We start from the raw sequence: 21,954 nt of genomic DNA, 5'->3' as shown, positions 1-21,954 counted from the left end.
TGGAGGCATGATGCTGTCTGGCTTCTGATCCTTGAAAACTGATGGTGTCATTTTTTAGAAGTTGTCATGTGATTTATTTGTTGCTGCAATACACTATGATGAATTTCACAGTAGTATCCTCCAAAGTTGCATATTGTGTGTTTCTTAGCATCCATCTGTGGGCAGTACTTTCTGCTAGCTGCATGTGGGTGTTCAAAAACCGTTGCCATGGTGGTCATCATGGTAACCAGGATGACGGCATGAAAAAAACATACAGGAGAAGGGAGACCAAATACACACAGTATCGTTCTTACTGGGGAGATAATGATTAGAGACGATAATGTCTGTATGTGTTCGCTATTAAAGAGGGATTAGGGTATGTGCCACATGTCGTAAAGGTTTTATTGACCTCAAAGTAACCCCGCGTTAACCCACTAAATTACAGACAAAGCATAGTAGGAGAATACAAAATGTAATCCATATTTCAGAATATATACGACTAAGGGATGACACATGTGAATTGATTGCATGAGTGTCTTTATGTTAACCTATAGAGTTCACAACTGTGCAGTAACATGAATTTCCCCCATATTGTATTGTATTTTGTATTCGATAAATGGGCGAGAATTTGGGGGCCCATATTGGCATAAAACAAAGGTTCATAAAGAGCCGAGGAAAGCTTCACTAATCCAGACGTTATACCTTCCGGCTGCTCCTTCTATGCCAATGGCATATCAGTCATAACAGTTTTGTAACACCCCCACCATGTGTGTCGGCCATGGAATAGCCGCCTTAATTGAATACGGTGTTATTTGTCACTTTACTAAGTAGTCAAACATCACCCTTGACTCCAAATGTATTTGCCCTTAGTGAGTTTCTCCTCACCTGTCCTATTAACGACACTGGCTTTGTGATAACCTTGTCAGCACTCACTTTTACCAAAATAGCACTGTGTTTTATTCACTTTACACATATTAGAAGATACATAATGCATTGATAAATGTGACATGAGGGCGAAGAGTTTGTACTTTTGAATTATGACCTTTACCCCGAATAAGTAAATCAATCTCTATTAAGTTACTTCATCCATCAAAACAAACACAGACTTGGTCACATTTATAGTCTAGTAAATGTGAATGGCATATAATCCATTAATGTAGTTTAACCTTGATTTTTATCAAGGAATTATTACGTATCTCTTTGCAACGATTTCGTTGTTTTAGTTTGGTAATTTTACAAACAGACCATCATGTTCCTGTTACTGTTTAATTTTGAAAAGCCTTACCGGAAACAGTGTGATGTCATCTTTGAATGACTTTGACAGTCTATGGTGTGGTTCTCCGCTTCTCTGCGTCTGCGGCGAGCCGGCTGTCATCATGCAGGTGGAATGTGCGCAGTTTAGCAGCTGGTAGGGAGCTTCCAACCGGGAGCACTCTCACCAAGCCTGGACGGGGGCCCCACGATTAGGATAGCTGCGATGAGCACTCGTTAGTCGCTCGGATGCTGACAGTTTGTTTTTCCAGACTGGCGCAGTCCGCCTCAGCTGGGCTCGCATGTGATGCCACAGAGTACTGCGGGAACAGAGTCTCTTAACAAAACAGCTGGAGGAAATCCCTCTCGAGCAATTATTTGTCATCAGCGTTCCGTGACCATGATGGATGAAGGAACTTCTTGTGCGAACACTCCAGACCTGAGAGACATAGAGGCAAAAATCGGCCGGAAGACCCCCGAGGGATTGCTCAGGTGGATGCGGGAAGAGCCATCCGCGCACCGGGGAGAAGACAAACTGGCCCCCGCCGAGCACGAAACCGCGAAGCAGACTGGGAAGAAGAGCCTGGATGAAAAGATCACAAAACTTAAGACTGAGATGGTAAGTGTACATTGTAATTGTGTGCGCGCGCGTGCCTGCGCGCGTGCTGCAGCACGCGTGTTGTGTTTATTGCACGCCATATAGTGCAGTGATACACTTTCGTACTTCACAAGTAAATATTTAGTGTATGCAGCGATGATAAATAGTTCAGAAGTTCATTTTTCAGTTTTGGGTCTCTCACATGAGGTAAAGACGCACACATTTAAAAAAAAAAAAAAAGTGTTGGAGTGACAAAGGTTGATTTTAGCCGGGCGGAGGGTCGAGGCCGTTACCGTACCGAGATAGTGGCCGCAGGGCGGGGGAATGACCGGCAAAAAGGGTGCCCAGCTCTGGGTATCACTTTTAGGAAGTATTGGGGTAACGTTTGTACATATGTTTCGCTTAGATTTGATCCTGCTTGTATTGAGTGTGTTGGGTAAGATTCTGTAAATGTGTGCATTATTTCATTTCATGAAACCCTGACTGTGGACAGTACGAGAAACAATGAGTTCCAGGCCACGTACAATTGTGTTGCAAAGGCAGACCTCACAAGATATGAGTTGTGAGGTTACAGGAGTGGGCAGGTGCTTACGTGATTTAACAAGTTACTTTGATTATTTTGATTGTAGTTTGCTGTCATGTAGAACTGTACTGCATCATTCTGAAAGTGGTTTCAACTATTTTGGTACAACATCTCAATACATTACACGAAACAATACGTGGTCAGTGTCAGCTTTCAGAAAATATAGTTAATTCATGCCAGTCACGTCCCTTGAGTCTAGTTGACTAAGTGCTAGATTCGAGTGGCTAAATGACAGATGGCTCTTTGAGCTCCACCCAGAGCAACATTTTGTCTGCTAGAAAATGCAAAAGTGAATGTGGGCAAAGAGACATTTCCGATTTGCAAAGGCGTGAAAATTGCACTATATTCTGTGTTCTTCGTTCTTCTGTGGAAGTATTACACAATAGTGAGTGTGCAGCAGTAGACTTGTGAACATCGCACTTTATCATACAAAGATAAACACAATGGCTTTTTCCCTAAACATTTTCACTTTCCTGGGGACCTCCAGTTAGAATTTGCAACAAAATGACACCAGAAGAAAATTACTGTGCTCTCATTCTCTCTTGCATTCTCCTTTTAAAATATTTTTTTAACAAATGTTGTTGAGAAAACATAAAGCATAGGATATTTTTTTTATCATCTTTCTGAAATAGTTGCATCCAAAGTGACAAGTACATGCTCCCGCGCTAACATAAATGCAAAAATTATGTATGTATTATGATTTTCTCACGTTTTTGAGACATTGAACCTCTTCTGTCCCTCTTTGGAGCATAAGTAACAAAGTAAGGAACAAATGCATGCTGCGATGTCTTATCAACCATGCAGAAAGATCTTACAGGCTGCAGCAAGTATCTGTTTTAAAGTCACACGAGCCTTTGGGGTCTTTTTCCGTGATTGGCGTAAATCCTGCGCAGTATGTAGCATGAACACTGTGCGAAGGCAGGTTAGACACTCATTTTGTAATTTTGCAGGTAAGAGTGAGGGCTGCGCCGCTGTGGGAGTGGTCACAGCCAAACCATGGCGAATCAAAGCGGCACAATGCATGCCCTTTTTACAAGGCTTGGACTGTACTTACCTTTTACCCTAAAAGGAGAATACCTTTTCACTCCTGCAGGAAGCTTTACAGGAGTCACACTCCAAGTTGAAATGTCTTCAGGGGGCATGTGTTTTATTTTCTTCTGTCTTTTCTGTCACTTGCTATAATCGCTTTCTAGCCTGTTCAGGGGCAAAGTTGATGTCAGTTGATGTCCATTTTCTGTACAAAACAAATCGTCTAGAAAGCCATATCAATGATTTAGTCTGCCATCTGTGCCTCTGTGGATATTGGCAAACAGCTTCCTCAAAGGGTGCCAAAAACATACTCGTCCTTGCATAAATGAAGCCAAATCGTTAATCTTCTGTCACGTATCTGCAACTACAGTATGTGTTCATTTCTCTCTTTGTTTTATACAGTATTGATGTAAAGAACGAAAACAGTTCTGATTCAGAAATCAAGGCTCATCTTTCTGCATGGTAGCGCGTTTTTGACATCAAAATGTGCTGTGTTGTGCCATATGTTATGCGTCAATGAGGTTTTTATACAAAGGAATGAGCGCTTGAAAAAGAGAATAGTCAATCTTTTGTTTGTCTCATGGTGAGTGCAAGGATGTGCAACATCTGCAGGAGTTCACCGGGCAAGGTGAACTGACACCATGGGACATGAAAAGGCTTGCTCAGAATGAGATGGGGGTGGCTGGGTCCTTGCTGCTGTATTAGAGCAAACCTGTAGCTGTGTTGCTGCTTTTTGGATGAGCAGTGAGTCAGCAGTTAAGGAGGGACCGTGTGACTTGTTTTTGACAAGAGGAAGCTTTTGCGTCATTTATCAGGCATTTGCATTTTGAAGATTAAGGTGGCAGTTTACCACTTGTAAGAGGTTTATATGACTTGCTCCATACTGTAAAAGTGAGTCACTTGTGCTCTAGGTTTGTCATTTATAAAATGAGTATTACATGCTGTCTACAGTTTCCTTCCCTCAGCAGAACTTCACAGCATCTCTTCGAGCCCAAGGCTTGATTTTCCAGCCACAAGTTGACTGTTTGGGTTCATTCGCACTGCTCATAAGGGTGCCTGCGTGCCAGCTGGCTGACATGGAGCTTGCTGATAAAATAGCCACAATGTTCATTTTTGAAGGAGAGGACAACCGTTAATAACGAGATGTTGATGTTTAAAAAAAAAATCTCTCAGCAGTATAGCCTATTAAAATAAATCTTGTCCTTTCTCTGGAGATCACCAAGGAGAGAAACCACCAAAGTTCCAAACTACATTCAAGCCACAATTTCTTTTGCCATGAGGCTAACTGGAAAAAAAAGTCATTGGAAGGTTCCAAACAAAACAAACAAATGTCTAACAAAATATCCATCAGTTACATTTTTGGAAGGGGCTTTACGGGAGTGCAAACTTTCTTTCTGATGTTTGCAAGTCTTTATTGATTCATTCTCTTGAAGGAGGTGCCACAATCTTGCCTTGAGTTGAATTCCAACATTAACATATTTCAGTTTGAATTGCTCTGCCCTGTTGGTGTGCAGGAAAACTGAAATGCACAAAAATCGGTCCAGCCCATGTCATCCCGCCTAGCTTTCATCATCGTTTGAGGCTGTTTGACCTTTTCCAAGGAAAGGTCCTCATCATGATGACGAGGTTTCATCACATAATGAATAATAACAATCAAACTAACGGGGATGAAATAATTTGTGAACTAGAAAGGAAATAGGATACTGTTGGCATACATCTTAACAGTTGTGATACGTTTTACATGATGGAAAGCAAATATAACATTCTAGTTTGTCATGAAAGCATGACTTAACTGAAGTAATGTCTGTAAAATCTTTCACTTTTCTCTTTTTTTATACAAAAAAAAACATTGAACATTGTTGTATTGCCTTATTTGTATAATGCATTTCAAACGGAATTTGTTTTACATGATTAAAAGTAGGGGCGGCACGGTGGCCCGACTGGTTAGCACGATGGCCTCACAGTGAGAGAAAGCAGCGGTCGTGGGTTTGATTCCCGGCTCCGGCATTCCTGTGTGGAGTTTGCATGTTCTCCCGGTACCTGCGTGGGTTTCCTCCGGGTACTCCGTTTTCCTGCCACATTCCAAAAAACATGCATGGCAGGCAGATTGAACACTCAAAATTGCCCCTAGGTATGAGTGTGAGCGCGGATGGTTGGTCGTCTCTCTGTGCCCTGCGATTGGCTGGCAACCAGTTTGGGGTGTTTGTCGCCTACTGCCCGAAGATAGCTGGGATAGGCTCCAGCACCCCCCGCGACCCTTGTGAGGAGAAGCGGTGCAGATAATGGATGGATGGATGATTTTGTGAAAAAATAATTGTTAGTTTACTGCTTAGCAGGTTTGTACCATCATCTTTGAATGATAATTTCATGCTCTGAAAAAAACAGCACAGTACGATACTATTTTGTTCTTTGCTTCAAACCCTTTGTTGTTGGGTTATGGTCGTGGATCTTTTACACATGCATTGACAAATGTATTGTGAAAAATGAAATATACTAAGAGCACTTATTTTGTCCATATTTAACATAGCCATTTTGCCATACACCTGGTTCCGAAGTGTGTTGTTATATATGGCCACCAGTAGCACTGATGAAAAATTGTTGCCCGTTCCTGATCTTAACACTCCATATTTTATTTATATCTAGTGAAGACATGGCCGACAAAAAGAAAATGGGACACGCTGATGCCTGCCTAGTTTGAAGTAATAAATTCAAACCGCTCTGGTGTTGTAAATCCTTCACATGCTTGTTGAACAGTCGCAACAGTATCCGAACATCTTGTGTGACAGCATACCTCAAATTGAGACGATGGACAGTATATCACAGCGAGGAAACAAATCGATGATTTTTCTGCCCAAGCTCAGCTGCGAAGCCGAGAAGTGAAGGAAGGCAAAGCTTCGTTAGCGTTGTGCTACTTCAGCGCTGACAAGGCTTGAAGAACCTTGACTGCCACTCTCATTAGGCCTTGAGTGTCTGCCAACCTCAAACCTCAAGCCCACCTCTCCGGGACACCAGTGTGTTTATCACCACATACTTGTGTAGACATGTTGTGGTGGCACTGCAGGGGTTAATCTCACCTACGCAGTATGTCGTATTTAGCCAAAGAGCAGACAGAATAACATTGCATGTGCGCTTGTGTTCATTGTCAAGAGTCACTTCAATATCAGAGGATTGAATGTTGTGCCCTTTCCCTCAAGTAATCTACAGGAGCAATTTTGCTTGAGTATTTGTCTGTATAGTTCTTGTTTGAAAGTACTTTTTCGATTCCCCCACAATATCCATTGTGAATGGTTTTGAAACTTCTTAGAAAATGCAGCACAGATTAAGACTTGCTTTGGCTCGGGTGGGGTGAAGCAATGCTTTAGCTTTTGTGATTCAAGTTCGAACAGGTCAGAGAAATATTGCATATTATGGAGCATGTGTATATTAAATCACACTTGGAGCCACTGTTGTCGTTATAAGAGAGTTGGTTGTTAATATTTCATTGCACTCTCGTCTTTTAAATCACAACTTCCCAACACGCTGACACTCTCGGATTTTTAAAGAGCAGGCATTCTCACATTGAGGCTAAATATACAAAAGTCTTCTTGCCCTGCCTGAAATATTTTGAGCTTTTATGGAGAGTAATTGGGTTGTAATAATCCCTTTCAGATGTTGTTTGAGAGATATGAGAGTAGCTCTTAGTGAGGAAAGTAATTTTAAACATACCAATGGAAGCTAAACATATCTTAAATAACGGAGATACAATATGAGGTCAGAGAGGTTTTATGGTAAGGCTCTCTGGCATGGCTGATGTAAGCGTCATCAAGAGTCACAAAAACAATAACTTAGGGCAATGGTGTCAAACTCATTTTTGTGGACGGGCCATCGTGGTTTCCCTCAGTGAGCCTTTATGACTGTGAAAGCATCTAAAAGTATGATCATCTTGCGTTATCACACACACACACAACAAATGAATGGAAAGCCAGTTTTGAAATCAGAAGCCAGTATGTAATTGTTTGTTCAACAATTTTGTAATTTATTTTTAAAGGGGAGGATTGGTAACAAATAAATGGCAATATCTCATATCTCAATGCTGTTAAAAGTGAAGAAAATGTGCCAGAAACAGGAAGTTGACGCCCATGATTTGCCCTTTGCGGGCCACATAAAATGAGGTCGGGGCCCAGATCTGGCCCCCGGGCCTTGAATTTGACATCTTTGCCTTCGGGCCGCGGCTAAGCCACTTTGGACAGATAAACAGTTAAAACAAAAAAGACAAAAAAAACTTGCAATTGATGCATGTCAAGATGCTCATTGTCTCGGTCGCATTTACTTACGTTAAACACACAAGCTAGCAAAATGTTATAGCATGTACAAAGCTCGCTCTTCACATAGAGCGGCAAGCACCACCAACCTACTCTCATCACTCTCTATGCCGCCAGTACCCAGTCCGCCAAAAAGTTATGGAGTTGTATGAACCGGTCCTCGCCCCCCTCAAAAAAAGTTGGTGACCACTGCCTTCAGGAAACCAATGTAGTTGCAGTGTGCACATCAATGATGCAGTAACCAACTTAGGAACCATCCATTTCACAGAAGAAGGCAATTTATTTCACTGATCTTTTGCAGTTTCAGTGTACCGCCATGGCAAGTTCAATGTGTCAATATATACCTTTTTGAGTCTGGGCTCTGACTGGGCTGTTCCAAAATCTCCATCTTCTTTTTGTGTGGCTATTCTTTTTTTTTTTTTATCTGAATCCAATTAATCTGTTGGACTCACCATATTTATTCTCCTGTTTTTAGCTTCAGAAAAGTTTTGACTCTCACGCTATCATTGAAAAAAGCTATTTACATCATCAAGTTCTTCTTTTTCCACAGGCACACTTGCGCTCAGTGGACATTAAGATCCTGCAGCAGCTGCTCGCGGTCCACGAGGGCATCGAGGCTGTCAAATGGTTGCTGGAGGAGCGCAGCACGCTTACAAGTCGATGCAGCAGCCTGACCAGCAGCCAGTACAGCTTGGGCGAAGGTCCCGACACCTCCTGGAGAGGCTCCTGGAGCAGCCTTCATGACCCCAACGACAAGCCGGACAACATTTCCATCGGCAGTTACCTGGACACCCTGGCGGACGATATGGATGAATACTGCCCCTCGAGCTCTGAGTTGCTTATCTGTTCTTCCACGCCACAGGTCTCTGAAGCTACTGCTGGGGGCCGGACAGCAGAAGTTTCTGCAGCCACGGTCTCTGTTACTGCGACTGGGGAGAAGCCCGGCGCTAATACACTGACTGGGAATGGAATTGCAGTTGGTATTCGGTCCCGATCGAATGACAATGAAACTGGAAAAGGGAACGTTGTTATCAGTGATGTCAATGGGAACGGGATAGTCAGAAGTGAAAGCGGAAAGCCATTAGTTCCAAGCAGCATTCCTGAAGCTCGGCCTGATGCCAAGCAAGATGCTTTAGTTTGCACTAAAATGCCAGAGGCGGGCCTGGTTTCTTTGAACAATACCCAGAGCCAGACCATCAAGGCCAACACCGTCCGAGAGAAGTCGACCACACCAACAGGGAGCCACGCTCGGATCGGGCTCAGTGAAAAAGTGGGCATGAAACAGAGCCCCAAACGTAAACCGTACAAAAACGGAAATGTTGACTTGGACACTTGCAAATTAAATGGCAAAATGCATCTGGAGTATGACGCTCACTGGCGCTGGGTGCAGTCACAAGAAGATGTGACCTTTTTGTGAAACTACTGACCAGTTACAGATGGTTCCTTCGAATAACGTCAACAAATGGCCATTGGGTTGCTTCCAATGCAATAAGGTGCTGACTGTCAAGGGAAAAAAAGGCAACTTATTTTTGTATTTGCACAAATAACATTTTGGTCTTAATGCACACGAAGGGATTTTGATGATTTCCTCTCAGTGTTAAGTTACATTTAAAATACTGTGCAAATGTGTTTTCTCAGGCTATTTCGAATCATTCCCCTTTTTGGTTTTTTATTTCCCTTCCAAGCACAGTGAGATGAGCTACCAGATGTCTGAAACGTTATTTATAGACATTAATGTCATTTGAAGTTGATTTTTCTTCCTCAACACAGTCCTTATTTAAACAACTTCATATTTAGTGGCACGGCAACAATTTGTCAAGCTGGCTCTAAATTCTCTATCTTTAGATATAGTCTTCAGTCTTTTAATACCACTGTGATTATCCCTCACCATGTCAATGTAGTAGAAGACCAAAGTTTACCCCTGTTTTACTACATTTGGGTCACCCAATTATTTCAATCTGTGTACTAGTATGTATACCGTATAACAGAAACGTATCAGTTATATGCAAGTTGCTAATGAATTAACAAGTGAAACACGTGTTATACACTGAGTGTTTTGATCTGTGAGCATGTTTGTCTCAAACACGTAGTTACCTGAGCTCAAGTCAGAGGGTGTCGCCCTCATTTTCTGTACTATGCACATTATGCAAATTTGTGTCTACTGTATGTCGAGCTAACACCTTTCATCTGTCATGTGTTGATGTCACAGTACAGCTCCTCTGTACCATTCGTGGCTGGTTGTAGGTGCTTTTTGAATATGCCTTTTTGAGAGCCAAAATGTTGACTGTATGACTTCTTGATTACAAGCAGATTTGTGCCTGATTGGTGAACACTTTAAATATATTGCATATTCACCTGGCCTGTTCTTTCCCTCTTTAGATGGACTTTTGACGTGACCTCGGGTTATCAGTGTATTTTTGCCTGTTCCTGCCTTCGGCTTGTGTGTATAAATGGCTCGACCATCAGCCTGTCTGGACTCTCATATACATATAAACGAGTGCGTGAGAGAGTGAGATTTGGCATGTTCCCCTTTTTGAAGCAGCTCTTTAAACTTTTTTTTTATAACTTATTTTTCCTAGCTTGTGGTATTGCATTTGTTCTTGACTGAGATGAGCGTGTTGACTGAGGACAGGTGAATGCATGATTTTCAAAATAAAACTTATTTCACACTCTGCTCAATAAAACTTTTTTATTTATCTGGACCATTGGCACTCAACTTCCCACCTTGTCAGAGGCCAAGTTGTGCTCAGGGTGGCGATCAAGTTTCTCAACCCATGTCCACTTCTCTGCTCAAATACAAATAGGAAAGGTTTCGGTTTTTTGTCAGATGTCTACATTTGAAATTGCTTTTGGATTTCAGTGTAAAATATCTACAAATTAACAAATTAAATCAGATCTGCGCAATGATAACATAGGACGCTTTTGACTGTATTTTCAAATAGTTCTAGCAGTATCACAAGAAATGGAGTTTCAAAGTTTCATAAATCAGACAGAGATGGCACAGCACTCTGTTTTAAGTCTTTTTCTTTTTCATCCAAAAATGCTTTGGGAAAAAGTTTGCAAACCACTGGCAATTTCTCGTCAGTGTTTTCTGCATGGATGTCACACGGTGCCACTAATGTGGCTCCTGTTATAAATTGAATGCTGCTTAAACTTTGTGGAAATTGTGTTGGCCTAGTTATCACTTTTTTGTAAAGAGCAGGAATCCAAGTGTGAGTTTACTACATCCTCCATAAATATGTGGATTATTGAAATTTTACAATTACATCCATAAGTGTCCATAATTAGTGTCTATGAAATTATTAATTTGTGGTGCTTTTTAAAAATCCATCCATTTTCTGTTCCTCTTATTCAAACTATGTGCTACCAGATCCTGAATCTGAATAAAATAAATTGAATTTGGATTGTTTGAAACTTTGCTCTGAAAAGCGGAATCTAAATTGTACTATTTGAATTCGTCAAAATTTTTGGGGTTAATTCAGATTCAGTTTCTCAAAGCACTTATTCAAGTTAAGGCATTCTAATATCAGTTATTCAGTTTCTGATGGCACATATTGTAGCCCATATAAATAGCACGTAAATATAAAGATTCACATGAAAATAAAAAAATTACAAATGCCTTTGTTATATTTTCCGGAATATTTTCCCCTCTGCTCTGCTATCCTTTTCTTCGCACTTTCCTGCACCACACCGGTTGGATGGAAAGTGCAGCCTTAGCCAACACACACATGCACACACACACACACACACCCCAACACACCCCCACCCACACGCACACACACACTTGCAGTGACCTCTGACACTAGACACCAGTTGACATGCAGAAAGACTGTCTTCAAATTGGTCAAGGAGTACTCCTTAAAATCCGCCATTTGAAAGGCCTTTTTCCATCTCTTAAATGACTTTCCAACACAAATTTCCAACATCTCAGTTGGACAATCCGTGTCCAGTATCGACTTGACGTCATCAGAGCCCGCCTTCCTCTTTTAACATATGTGCTGGCTATAAAGCAACATTGCATGCCAGAGAGACAGTCTGCTCTGCTAGTTTGTGGTTTGCTTTCCAAATTAGCTCAACTCTATGTGAGGGGAAAAAAGCAATGTCTGTAAAAGCCATTATATGAAAGCATAGTGCGTCTCTTCCACAAACCTGTGTAATGTACAATATTTCACTGTATGTTGAGTTTTGAAATGAACATTGTATCAAAGCAAAAACCTGCCCAACAAGCCAGGTGGCTGAAATGGTTTGTTTCAATTAATTGATTAAAGTTGCTCGACAACTCTTGTTACTTTGACAAGTGAAGTTCCGACTTTAGATTTTAAGCAGCAATTTCTCCTCACATGCTGCAGTTTTATCAGATGCCCACATTGTGTGCCGACCTTCATCCCACCCTCCTTTGCTATTCTTGGCACAAGACGTAACAGCCATTACTTCATAGACTGCGACTGGATCTCCAGTTGCCATGACAACATAATGGGCTGTTATTAGCGATTGTGACTGTGTCTTGCATTTTGTTACAATTTTACTGTTTTGGGGATAATCGTGCATTTTTTTTATTTGAGGGATGCAAAAAAAAAATCACATTTGTGCATTCTTATCACAAATGGTAAAAGCATTTTTCTTTTTTAAAATTTTTTTTTTATTGATGATACCAAGGACCTGGATTTTGCAGTTCATACACAGGAAAATAAATCATTTGGACCCTTTGGATTCATTAATTCAGACGTGTACAAGTTGCACATGATTAAAATGCGCTTCGCTAACACATCATACTTTGAATATTTTCGAAGAAAAGAGTATCAAATTACATCAATTGACCTGTTTTTAATTTTGTGCAACTGAAAGTTAAAAGGGAAGTCAACCCCACAAAAACGGTTTGCCATTATATGTTGTATGTGCCTTCACAAGTAGTCTTAACACAGCATTCTGATTAATATCGCCTTTGTGGAATATGAGTTAAGCAGTAAAATCACCAGTTTTTAGCATCGCAGGGGGCAACCTTTTTGTCGCTTTCTGTCAACTGAAAATGACATCACAGATGCTCCGGGCTCAGATAACGACCAATCACGGCTCACCAGTTTATTGAAGCTGACTCATGTTTGGTCGTTAGCTGAGCCCTGAGCAAATGTGATGTCGTTTTCAGTCGACAACAAGTGGCAAAATGGCCGCCCTCCGAGATGTACAAAAATGAGTGGATTTTACAGCTTTATATCAATCAGAATGCCGTTTTTTTTTCGACTGGTGTGGCTGCATAGAACATATTCTTGTTTTGGGGGTAGAATTCCTCTTAAAGTACTTTTTTTTCAGCTGAGTCTCATCTACCAGCAAATAGCAGCCAAATTTACTCAAGGCTATCACAAAAATCTCAAGTTATGGTGAGTCAAAACAAAGCACACGTGTCTTGGTGGTACTTCAGTGCATGAACCGAAGAACTTCAGTCAGTCCAATGCTTGCTCTTTTCGTGTTTGGGTTTCATAAACAAGGCAGCTGAAACTGCAGAATGCGAATTAGAATATGCATGAACGCAAGTTTGGGATTCATTATGTTCTGTCCTTCCAGTTCTTGCAATGAAGGGCTTGTTTCAGAGCAATCGTTTTTCTCCCTGTGCTCATCATTCTTTTGTGCACCCGCCAAGCCATCCTGTCATGGTCCGTTTACGTCATGTCTTGTTTTGTTTACGTTTGCTCAACGGGCGTGGGGGCGTTTCCTTCCAGCGCGTGTCGTGTTGGCTGGAGAGATACGCCCACCAGCCACGCACCTGTTACTCGTTTAATTAACTCACTACTTAAACGCCTCGTCTTTACTACTCGGGTCGGTGCATTGCCCTTTTTTTTGTTGTTTTTTGGATGTCACTGTCGCTCTTTGTTCCTCGTTCACGTTCTGTGCTCATGGATCCTTGTTAGTGTAGATGAGGCATCCTGTATCGTTTCGACACAGTGACACACTGTATTGACACTGTGTTGACACTGTGTTGCTGAATACTGACACCTGGTGGACTTGCAGGAAACATTTGACAGGGTCATCTGACACTGATCTGTCAAACTAATTTTATCCAATTACATTGATTAGGCATTTGCATTCACATTATTTTTACATATACGTACTTTCATAAAAAAATCTTTGATATTCGAGACACAGTTGATAAATTAAGTAAAAATCTGTCTGAATGCCTAAGTAAAAGTGTTGTGAATAACAATGGACTCATTGTGTAATTAAAGATTTTTATTTTAAAAAAAAATTGTTTCTCCAGCGTTATGTTATTCAGTCTATTTCTTTTTTTTTGGGCAATTTCCCCCGCCTTTGAGAAGATCCTCTCACAAGGCACTGAAGAGGCCGGTGTGCACAACGCCTGTGTGGCTAATATAAATAGGTGAGGGAACGTTGCCTCCATGGACTTCCAGTATAAGAGCGAGTTTCCGTACGTGCAACGTGTCCTGCTGACCTATGGCGCTGCACGTCTGAGTGCGCACACAGCAGAAAACTTGTGTTTACCAGTGACGTCTCCCATCTTGCGGATATTTAACGCAGAGTAACATGCCAATAACTTGATGCTTGTTTTGAGCGTCCATCCTGTTGACAGATGCGCTTCCTTATGAACACAGTTTGGCGCGCGGCCGCTGTGTCGACACGGTTCCGATAGTGGTCACGTGACTTTCTTAAAGCGGTACGCGCACCAACACGGGGTTTGCCCTGGAAGCTCGGCGCACGCATCGACGCCTCAGTGTCGCTGGACCCATCACTAATCCTTGTCATTGTCGCTTATCCCTGGTTCCTGTCCCGGTATCCTAGTCAAGTTTTGTTCTGTCTAGTCACGTTTTGTTCGTCTTTGTTATTTTGCACTTTGATACGTTTGTTTCTCCTAGTACCTTGTTTGCCCTTTTATTTCATTAATTAAATTCCCTTTAAGTTATCCTTGCCTGGCTTCCCTGCATTTTGGGTCCTCCTCTTCCTCCACCCGCCGATCGTAACACTTCCGTGCCATTAGCTACCTTTGGATGCTCTCAAAATGCTGTTGCTTTGACTGGGTCCATTTCTGAGGAGCTAAAAGACAGACGGCTGCTTGTGTTTTCCCAGGAGGCTGAAAAGAGAGCTGAAGAGTTAGCTCTCATCATGCAGCTGAGAGGAAGGAAGCTTCCTGCTGGTTTCTTCCTTGCCTTTGTAATACTCAAACACATTCACACAAACATATTTGGTGTGTGGAAGCATCATTCACACTTCACTGAGAGCCATTAAAAGAAGTCTTGTTCCCTTCATTCTTACTTGTTCCTCTGGATTGTTTCGTTTCACATTTAAAACTGCATATAAGGACATGAATGTGAATGAAAAGAAAAATCTAGTTGGATGCCCACTGAGCCTGATTTGGGTCCAAACCACGACTCGAGTAGCTGAGTGAAAGGATGACGCCACCTTGACCAACTGCAATCCAATATTTTCCATTGCAATACTATTGTTGTTTCATTAGCTACAGCCACACATCCGATCCAACACCCTAATTGCTTGACTCAACCATCAAGTGAGGCAAGATATTCCTCCAGTATCTGAAATATGGCAGCCAACATTTATAGAAAATGTAATCACTGAGCACACATCACTTTCTATGTGTATTTTTTGTTTCTTTTGTTTTATGTATGTATTGTGTTTCTTTTTTTATGGATCATGTGTCTATCAATAATTGTAATAATAATTTAAAGTTGGTATTACCCAATTATGGTTATTATTGTGGTTGTGGCTCAAAATGGTTTCAAACTGCTCTTCATGAGAAATTCGACACTATTTTCAATGACATATTTGAGCCTAAAATTAAGGATCGGTGTATAACGTCCTTATTTTTTTTAATATTCATGTTTCCATGGGATCAGTTTACATAGCCTTAAAAATGCAATTAACATAAATTTTAGACCTCCGCAACTCCTCTTTTAGGATCTGATTGTTTTGCTATACGCACACAACTACGCCGCATCTATCGCGTTAATCTTGAAAGAATGAAGCCATATAATTTCCTGATGATATTATGGAATAAATCTAGAAAGTGAGGTCTTTTGATGGCACGAAATACAGTTTGGTAAATGAGTGGAACCAGGAAGTGGAGCAGACATGGTGCTCATTCGCATGGACAATGCTATTAATACAGTCTGTAGCAAAGTGTTGAGAAAAAGCAGATACTTCTTTGGGCAGTCGAGCCCATCTTGCACTTCTTGCTCGAAATACTTGGGACAGAGTCTGTTTTTAATTTCACCTGTGTGGCATGTCTCCTCTCCAACTGTAAATCACTCCTTGTCTCAAAAATGTTCACTGCGCACTCATTTTTTTAAATTAATTTCACACATTTTTATTCAACAGTGCAACAAATGTAGAAAATAAAAATAAAACAATAAACTAGTAAAAATGGACCACTCAGGAATAATGACTATGTTTTAAAATTTAATTATCCTACATACGGCGCCGATAGCATCATTCCATATTTGCAAATGTGCATGATCAAAAGATGACATGATCGATTGCTGCTGGCTAGTTACTAGCGGCTACACTGCCAATGTTTACAAGGACAGGCTATTCTAACTCTGCTCAAATGCTTGCATTCATGCTTCCCACTTCATCACTTGTGTGACTTGTATTGCCTCTTTTTTGGTGACATATCTTGCGCAATGGCGTCCTTCACGTCATCCTTATTCTCATTTGGGTCGCGAGTGTACAATAAAGCTGTTGTTAGTTGTATATAATTTATAAGATCATAATCTGACAATGAGTGGCCCTTAGCTCAACATTCACGCTTCTCTTTCTATTCCCTTGGTCGCCTGCCCTATGGCGCCCACCAGACCTGACAACAATTCACAGAGATCCCACAGGTCAAGCACTCTCGTCCAATTAGAGTATCTAACATCGAAGCAAAGTATAGTTAAAAAGGAAAAGGCACGGCTCGTCATAACTCTCCGGCCGAGGTTCCAGCTGCGGCTCTCATGAGTCGGGGAGACTCCAGCTGGTTGTAGCGTACGTGTGCAACCTATAATTTTTTTCAGTCACCACATCGTTGGGCGCAAATTGGGCGCACCGCAGAGTCCTGTTGTTACGATGACTTTGTGTCGACTAGTTCTTTTTTCATTTATTGCTGGGTTGGGTTTACTTCAACTTGCAAAACAAAGCTAGACTACGACTGGCTGCAGTTGCGCACTTTCCCAAATTCATTCACAATTCTCAAACATATAATTACTTATGTTGGCCTTCGCAAGGTAAACGGCTGGGTAGTGGCCAGGTACCAAATGATATGATAGTGTGAGCTTGTCTTGGAATAAATTGTTCATTTTTTACAATTATTTCTGCATAGGAGAAAAGTATTCTTCTACATGAGGATACAAAATCAGACGTTGACCATCCCGCGATGGATAGCGTTCAAACTTGGAAGTTTCCACTTTATTTTTCTCAATAGATTTATGTCTTCTAAATTTGAGCGGAGAACAGTAAGTAAATCCAGCAATTATGTTGGTTTGCACAATATGCACACACACGCACACACACAAACACGCATACTGATGGAATCCCAGTTCAAAAGTTGTCATTACCACAGCACAGATATTTAAAGTTAAAGTCAAGTCAAGTTCTAATGGTGATGTATAAATTGTATCGTTCTTCAATGACCTCTTGAATGCTTGGCGAGCTTTGGGAGGTGGCAAAGAAGTTTTAAAGGCAGGGGAGGATGGCTGATGTGTGATGTCGCGAGTCAGTCCTTCGGGTCTAAACATTGTGTATACCAGTTGGATAGAAACATGATGTGACGGTGTTGTGTTTGTGGGAGTGGCGCTGCAGTGCAAGGACGGGAGCCACGCTGAGTGACGTCTGGTCTAAAACTAAATTATATTTAGATTGTTATGTTTGAGTCTGGCAGCACAGTTGAAAGAGTGGTTGCTTGACTTGCTTCAGAGCACCAAAGTTCAAGGTTCGACTCTTGGCTCTGTCCTGTGTGGAATTGTGGCGCTTCTCGCCAGGGCATTCTGATTTCCTCGGAGTTCAAAAACTTAGATCTTACTATGCGTATCTTTCTGTGTACCAGTTGTGTGATTGACACGCGATCAACCAGTGTCTTCTGGAATCAGAGGAACTTGAATGGTGGAAGAGTGCATGTTTTATCCAAATTCTCCACTGATTTCCTCTACCACAAATAAACAAAGCATGATTTGATTTTTCTTACCCAATTTTACTGTTTTATTCTTAAACCGTTACAGCAACCTGTCAATGGACTTGCAATGGAAATTAACTGATCATCTGTCATCTTTACACGTAACTATTCATCGGTTTGCATTGATATGCACTTTTGAAGAAAGAACTAAATAAAGAAACTGGCTTCTTCGAATCCCTTTAGAAACAGTCTTGGGTTGTTAAAATCTTCCCAGATACTTTATTCACAAGAGCTTGTTGCCGCTCGAGGATGTTTTTATCCAGGGGTCCTTGGGCTCCATGGGATGCCGAGGGAGACAAACAAAGGGGGTAGCTAGGGCACAATGTTCCCATAGAGTGATGTAATCCACATGTCAGGATGCGCAGAGACCATTGGGGGGGATGTTGAGCTACAGTTCTAATAAGTTCACTCATGTTGGGCAAAACAAGTTACGGGTGTGCATCTCACCAACACATGGGGTGTGACTCAATTAAAAAATGGTGCATTTAAAGGTGGAACGATACAATTCGGTTCGATTCAGTGGGATTATTTGATTCCATATGGTATGGCTATTGAAGTGAATTAAAATCAAAGAAAAAACAACTGCCAATTTATACAATTTTGATCGGTTTTCCATCCGTTTAGGAACATACCGTATTTTTTTCCTCAACATTTTACAACAGAATCATTATAAGATTGCAGATTGATGAATGTATAATGTTGATTTATGCTCATGTCTGTAATCTGAGTTTCTCAGAACTCATAGTAATGTGTAATAACCACAACTTGCTCCCGAATAAAAACAGATCACATACACAATTGTTTACTTCAAGGTCCAATGTGTTTTTTTTTTTTTAGCTTTTATATTGTATTGATCTGCTCATCCATAGGCACAGAGTCAAGGCTCTTATGCTTGTTCTTCAGTTCAAGGTCTTAAACGGTCAATGTTACTTTGAACATCTGATGAAAGATGCCTGATACAAAACAGGAAACGCTTACCGTCGTCTCTGTTTCACTTGGAATAAATTACGCAAATATAAAAGAATGAGAAAGCACGGTAGGTTTATTTTGATCAAAGAACTTGAAAAATCTGTTAAAATATACAGCTGTAGTTTGACATACAAGTGCCCCACAATGCATTTAATTTTAATTTATTACAAAGTCGCTATATCACCTCAATCTGATGAAGTGTTTCCCCCAGACTAAAGTGATTCTACTGCACAGACCTCAGGAGAGACGTGGCGAGATGTTGCCTTCCAGTAACGTTCCACATTAGTATCCATAAAGCGCCTCCTTCCTTCTCTGCATTGCTGATGCAGCTCATAGAAATGTCAACTACACTTGGACGCATGAATACACAGATGCACATTCATCGCCATGCGCACATATTTTAAAGACAGTTGGCTCCGTAGTTCATGTGAGTTCATTACCACACTTGACTTTTGTGATCTGTCTTGGTCAAGTTATCAGTGCTGACTTCATCAGCTAGTCAAATGAACCGTAAGAAAGTCTGCCCTCCAACCTCTATTCATGAGGAAAATAGCCTCTCAGCCTAATGCTTACGACCTTGCTTATTCCCACATCAAAGGGATAGTTCAAGGGGGTGGCGTTAGAAAATCGCAAACACGTCCACAGAAGCATGGGGCGTCGCTACGTTACATGCGGCCATGTGGACCCCGGGTCGAAGCAATTAGGTTTTAATTGAGTGTCGGAGTGAAAGGGGGCCTTTCAACTGCCCTTCTTTCACCCTGTTAGCCAAAGACAAGCATGCTTTGTGACACACGCACCCACTGATCTGGAGGCATTCCTCTGGCCCGACCCACTTTTGGCAGACAAGGCCTGGGCCAGAGGGCTTGTTGTTAAAAACGTGCATATCACGTACTCCGCCATAAATAAGTGGATGGGGCTAATGGTTTTGGCTGAGCATCCAAAGAGCATGGGAAGTAATGTTTCGCTACACCTCCAAACATTCAGACCCAAGGGAGAAATCAATGTTTTTAAACGGTAGCTTGTAACCGTAAGCTCTTAAGTCCTCATTGCGAATGAGTAACCCAATTCTTTGGACTGTAGTCTCCACACAATGTTGGAAGCCTGAAGACATACTGTAAAATTCCATTTGTACAATGTAATAGTGTACTTTAAGTATTGTGGAACCTTTAACATTTATCTTGCAAGAAAACAATAAGAAGCAGGAAGGCATTGCTCCAAAAAATTAATTGGATCAAAACAAAAAGGTAAAAAAAGGCACATGCAACCAATCAAAACACTAAATAAAAAATATATCAAAGTGTCAAAGAAAAACAATGAAAAAAAAAACACTCATCTGCAAAAAAAACCAAAAAAGTTAGGTGACAGCGGACAGTAACAGAAACAATGAACCGACAAGCAAGCTGACGAGATAATGAGATACACCTGGACAAGACGCAAAGTGCAAGAGGGAGCTGATTGGTTAACACAAGGGACCGGGTCGATGAGAACAGGCGGGAACAAAACCCGAAGGAGCAAGTCACAATATTTAAAATATTTAAAAAAACAATAAAAACGTGACAAAACATTTAACGAAAATCAACGTCATCTAAGCAAAATCAACAAACACAAAGATCATGATCTTTATTCATCAGCCCTTATCATAAGTTGTTGTATAATTCTTGAGGAGGAATTTTGCATTCTATGTCAATGTTATCTTCTTAAATTGAATGTCTTTGAAATTGACAATTGAGTATATTGAATAGCAAATGCTAATGGGTATACGCTTATGAAAATATCATACCTTACGGTTATGCTCAATTATTCATCAGGATTGTATTGAGTGGGGATTTTATTTCTTTATAACTGTTTTATTATGCAGTTTTTAACTGGTCTGAAACTATTATCTTTACAAGTATATTTTATTCAGGCCAAATTCCCTCACTGACCATTTTATTGATGCAGACATCAAGTCAACCAAGAAAACAGTGGCGGAGCAGCAAGCATGGCTGCCTAACCATGTGAGGTTAAAGGTTCGAATCTCAGCTGTGGTCTTCTTGTTTGGAATTTGCTTCGTCAAACTTCCACCCACATTCCAAAAACAAGCCTTATAGGTTCATTAAAGGCTCTAAATTGTCTATTGTTGCAAGAGTGAATGGTTACATGCTCTATATCAGGTGTGGGCAAACTACGGGCCGGGGGCCACATGCGGCCCGTTAAACATTTTAACTCATTTACTGCCATTGACGGCGAAAGACGTCAAAGATACTTTTTTTTTTTAACTTGGCTGGTAGTGAATCAGTTAATTAAATGAATAAAAATAAAATTCACGCTTTATTTTCTAAATACTGTGGACATATATTGTTGTAATGCTTTTATTCATTTTCATTTAAAATTAAATGTATTTTTTTTTCTCTGATGAGGTGAGGTTCCCAAAATCCATCCATCTGCTCCTGGTCCAGCCCTTCTGTCTAACACCAATCAAAAGGTTCTATATATTTAGCTCGTCTCCTGCCCAAAGTTAGCTGGGATAAGCACGTAAACCTGAGACGAGAAATGATGTAGTAAGGGCCACTCATGCAACTCATCAAACCTTTCTGGCATTAGAGAGCCTGATGGAACGTCATGTAAAATACGACTCGACTTGAAATTAGTCATGTAGCATCCATCAAGAGTTGATGTATTTCCAAACTGAAATGTCTTCCCAATCTCTCCTTTGGCCTCCACTCCGAGAGGGGCCACTAGAAGGGGCATCTTGATCAGGGCAGCTTCTGTCTGCATGTTGTTGTTTTCTTTCAGCAAATAACCATATCTCAGTTTTGTGTTTGTTTTAACTCTGACACACTTGTAGCTTCAAACATCATTCTAGCTTTGTCAATGTTCTCCAAACTCACATCTTTCATCTTAGTTTGTATTTTCAGCTTTTTTGTTTTTGTGCACCCTTGTGAATGTAATGATGTATTTCCACACAACTCAGCTGCATTTGAGCTAAGATTACAGATTACAGGGCGAGAGAGGATTTACATTCCCTGGGAGCCAACGTGTGTCTAGCATGAAGTAGTGCGGTGCCAGGCAACCAAAGCTCTCTGTTTACTGA

The 21,954-nt window shown here is 41.0% G+C and overlaps 1 protein-coding gene across 1 annotated transcript; it reads left to right on the top strand.

Moving 5' to 3' along the window:
• The first annotated feature begins 1,275 nt into the window (after positions 1–1,275).
• lurap1 (leucine rich adaptor protein 1) lies at positions 1,276–10,415 on the top strand. The gene is made up of 2 exons (XM_088312239.1): positions 1,276–1,849; positions 8,292–10,415. The coding sequence occupies exons 1-2, from the start codon at positions 1,538–1,540 to the stop codon at positions 9,156–9,158; spliced, it is 1,179 nt and encodes a 392-aa protein (XP_088168365.1). The 5' UTR covers positions 1,276–1,537; the 3' UTR covers positions 9,159–10,415.
• The last annotated feature ends 11,539 nt before the right edge of the window (positions 10,416–21,954 follow it).

The sequence above is a fragment of the Idiotropiscis lumnitzeri genome, chromosome 13 (assembly GCF_059441095.1).
Source record: "Idiotropiscis lumnitzeri isolate Australia: NSW breed Sydney's pygmy pipehorse chromosome 13, RoL_Ilum_1.0, whole genome shotgun sequence".
Lineage (NCBI taxonomy): Eukaryota > Metazoa > Chordata > Actinopteri > Syngnathiformes > Syngnathidae > Idiotropiscis > Idiotropiscis lumnitzeri.
This window is presented reverse-complemented; position numbering and strand designations above follow the sequence as displayed.

Excerpts from the sequence above, each read along its gene's own strand:
- lurap1 (XM_088312239.1), top strand. The coding sequence starts at position 1,538 with ATGCCACAGAGTACTGCGGGAACAGAGTCTCTTAACAAAACAGCTGGA. Across the intron at positions 1,850-8,291 it reads CAAAACTTAAGACTGAGATG|GCACACTTGCGCTCAGTGGA; the intron begins GTAAGTGTACAT and ends CTTTTTCCACAG.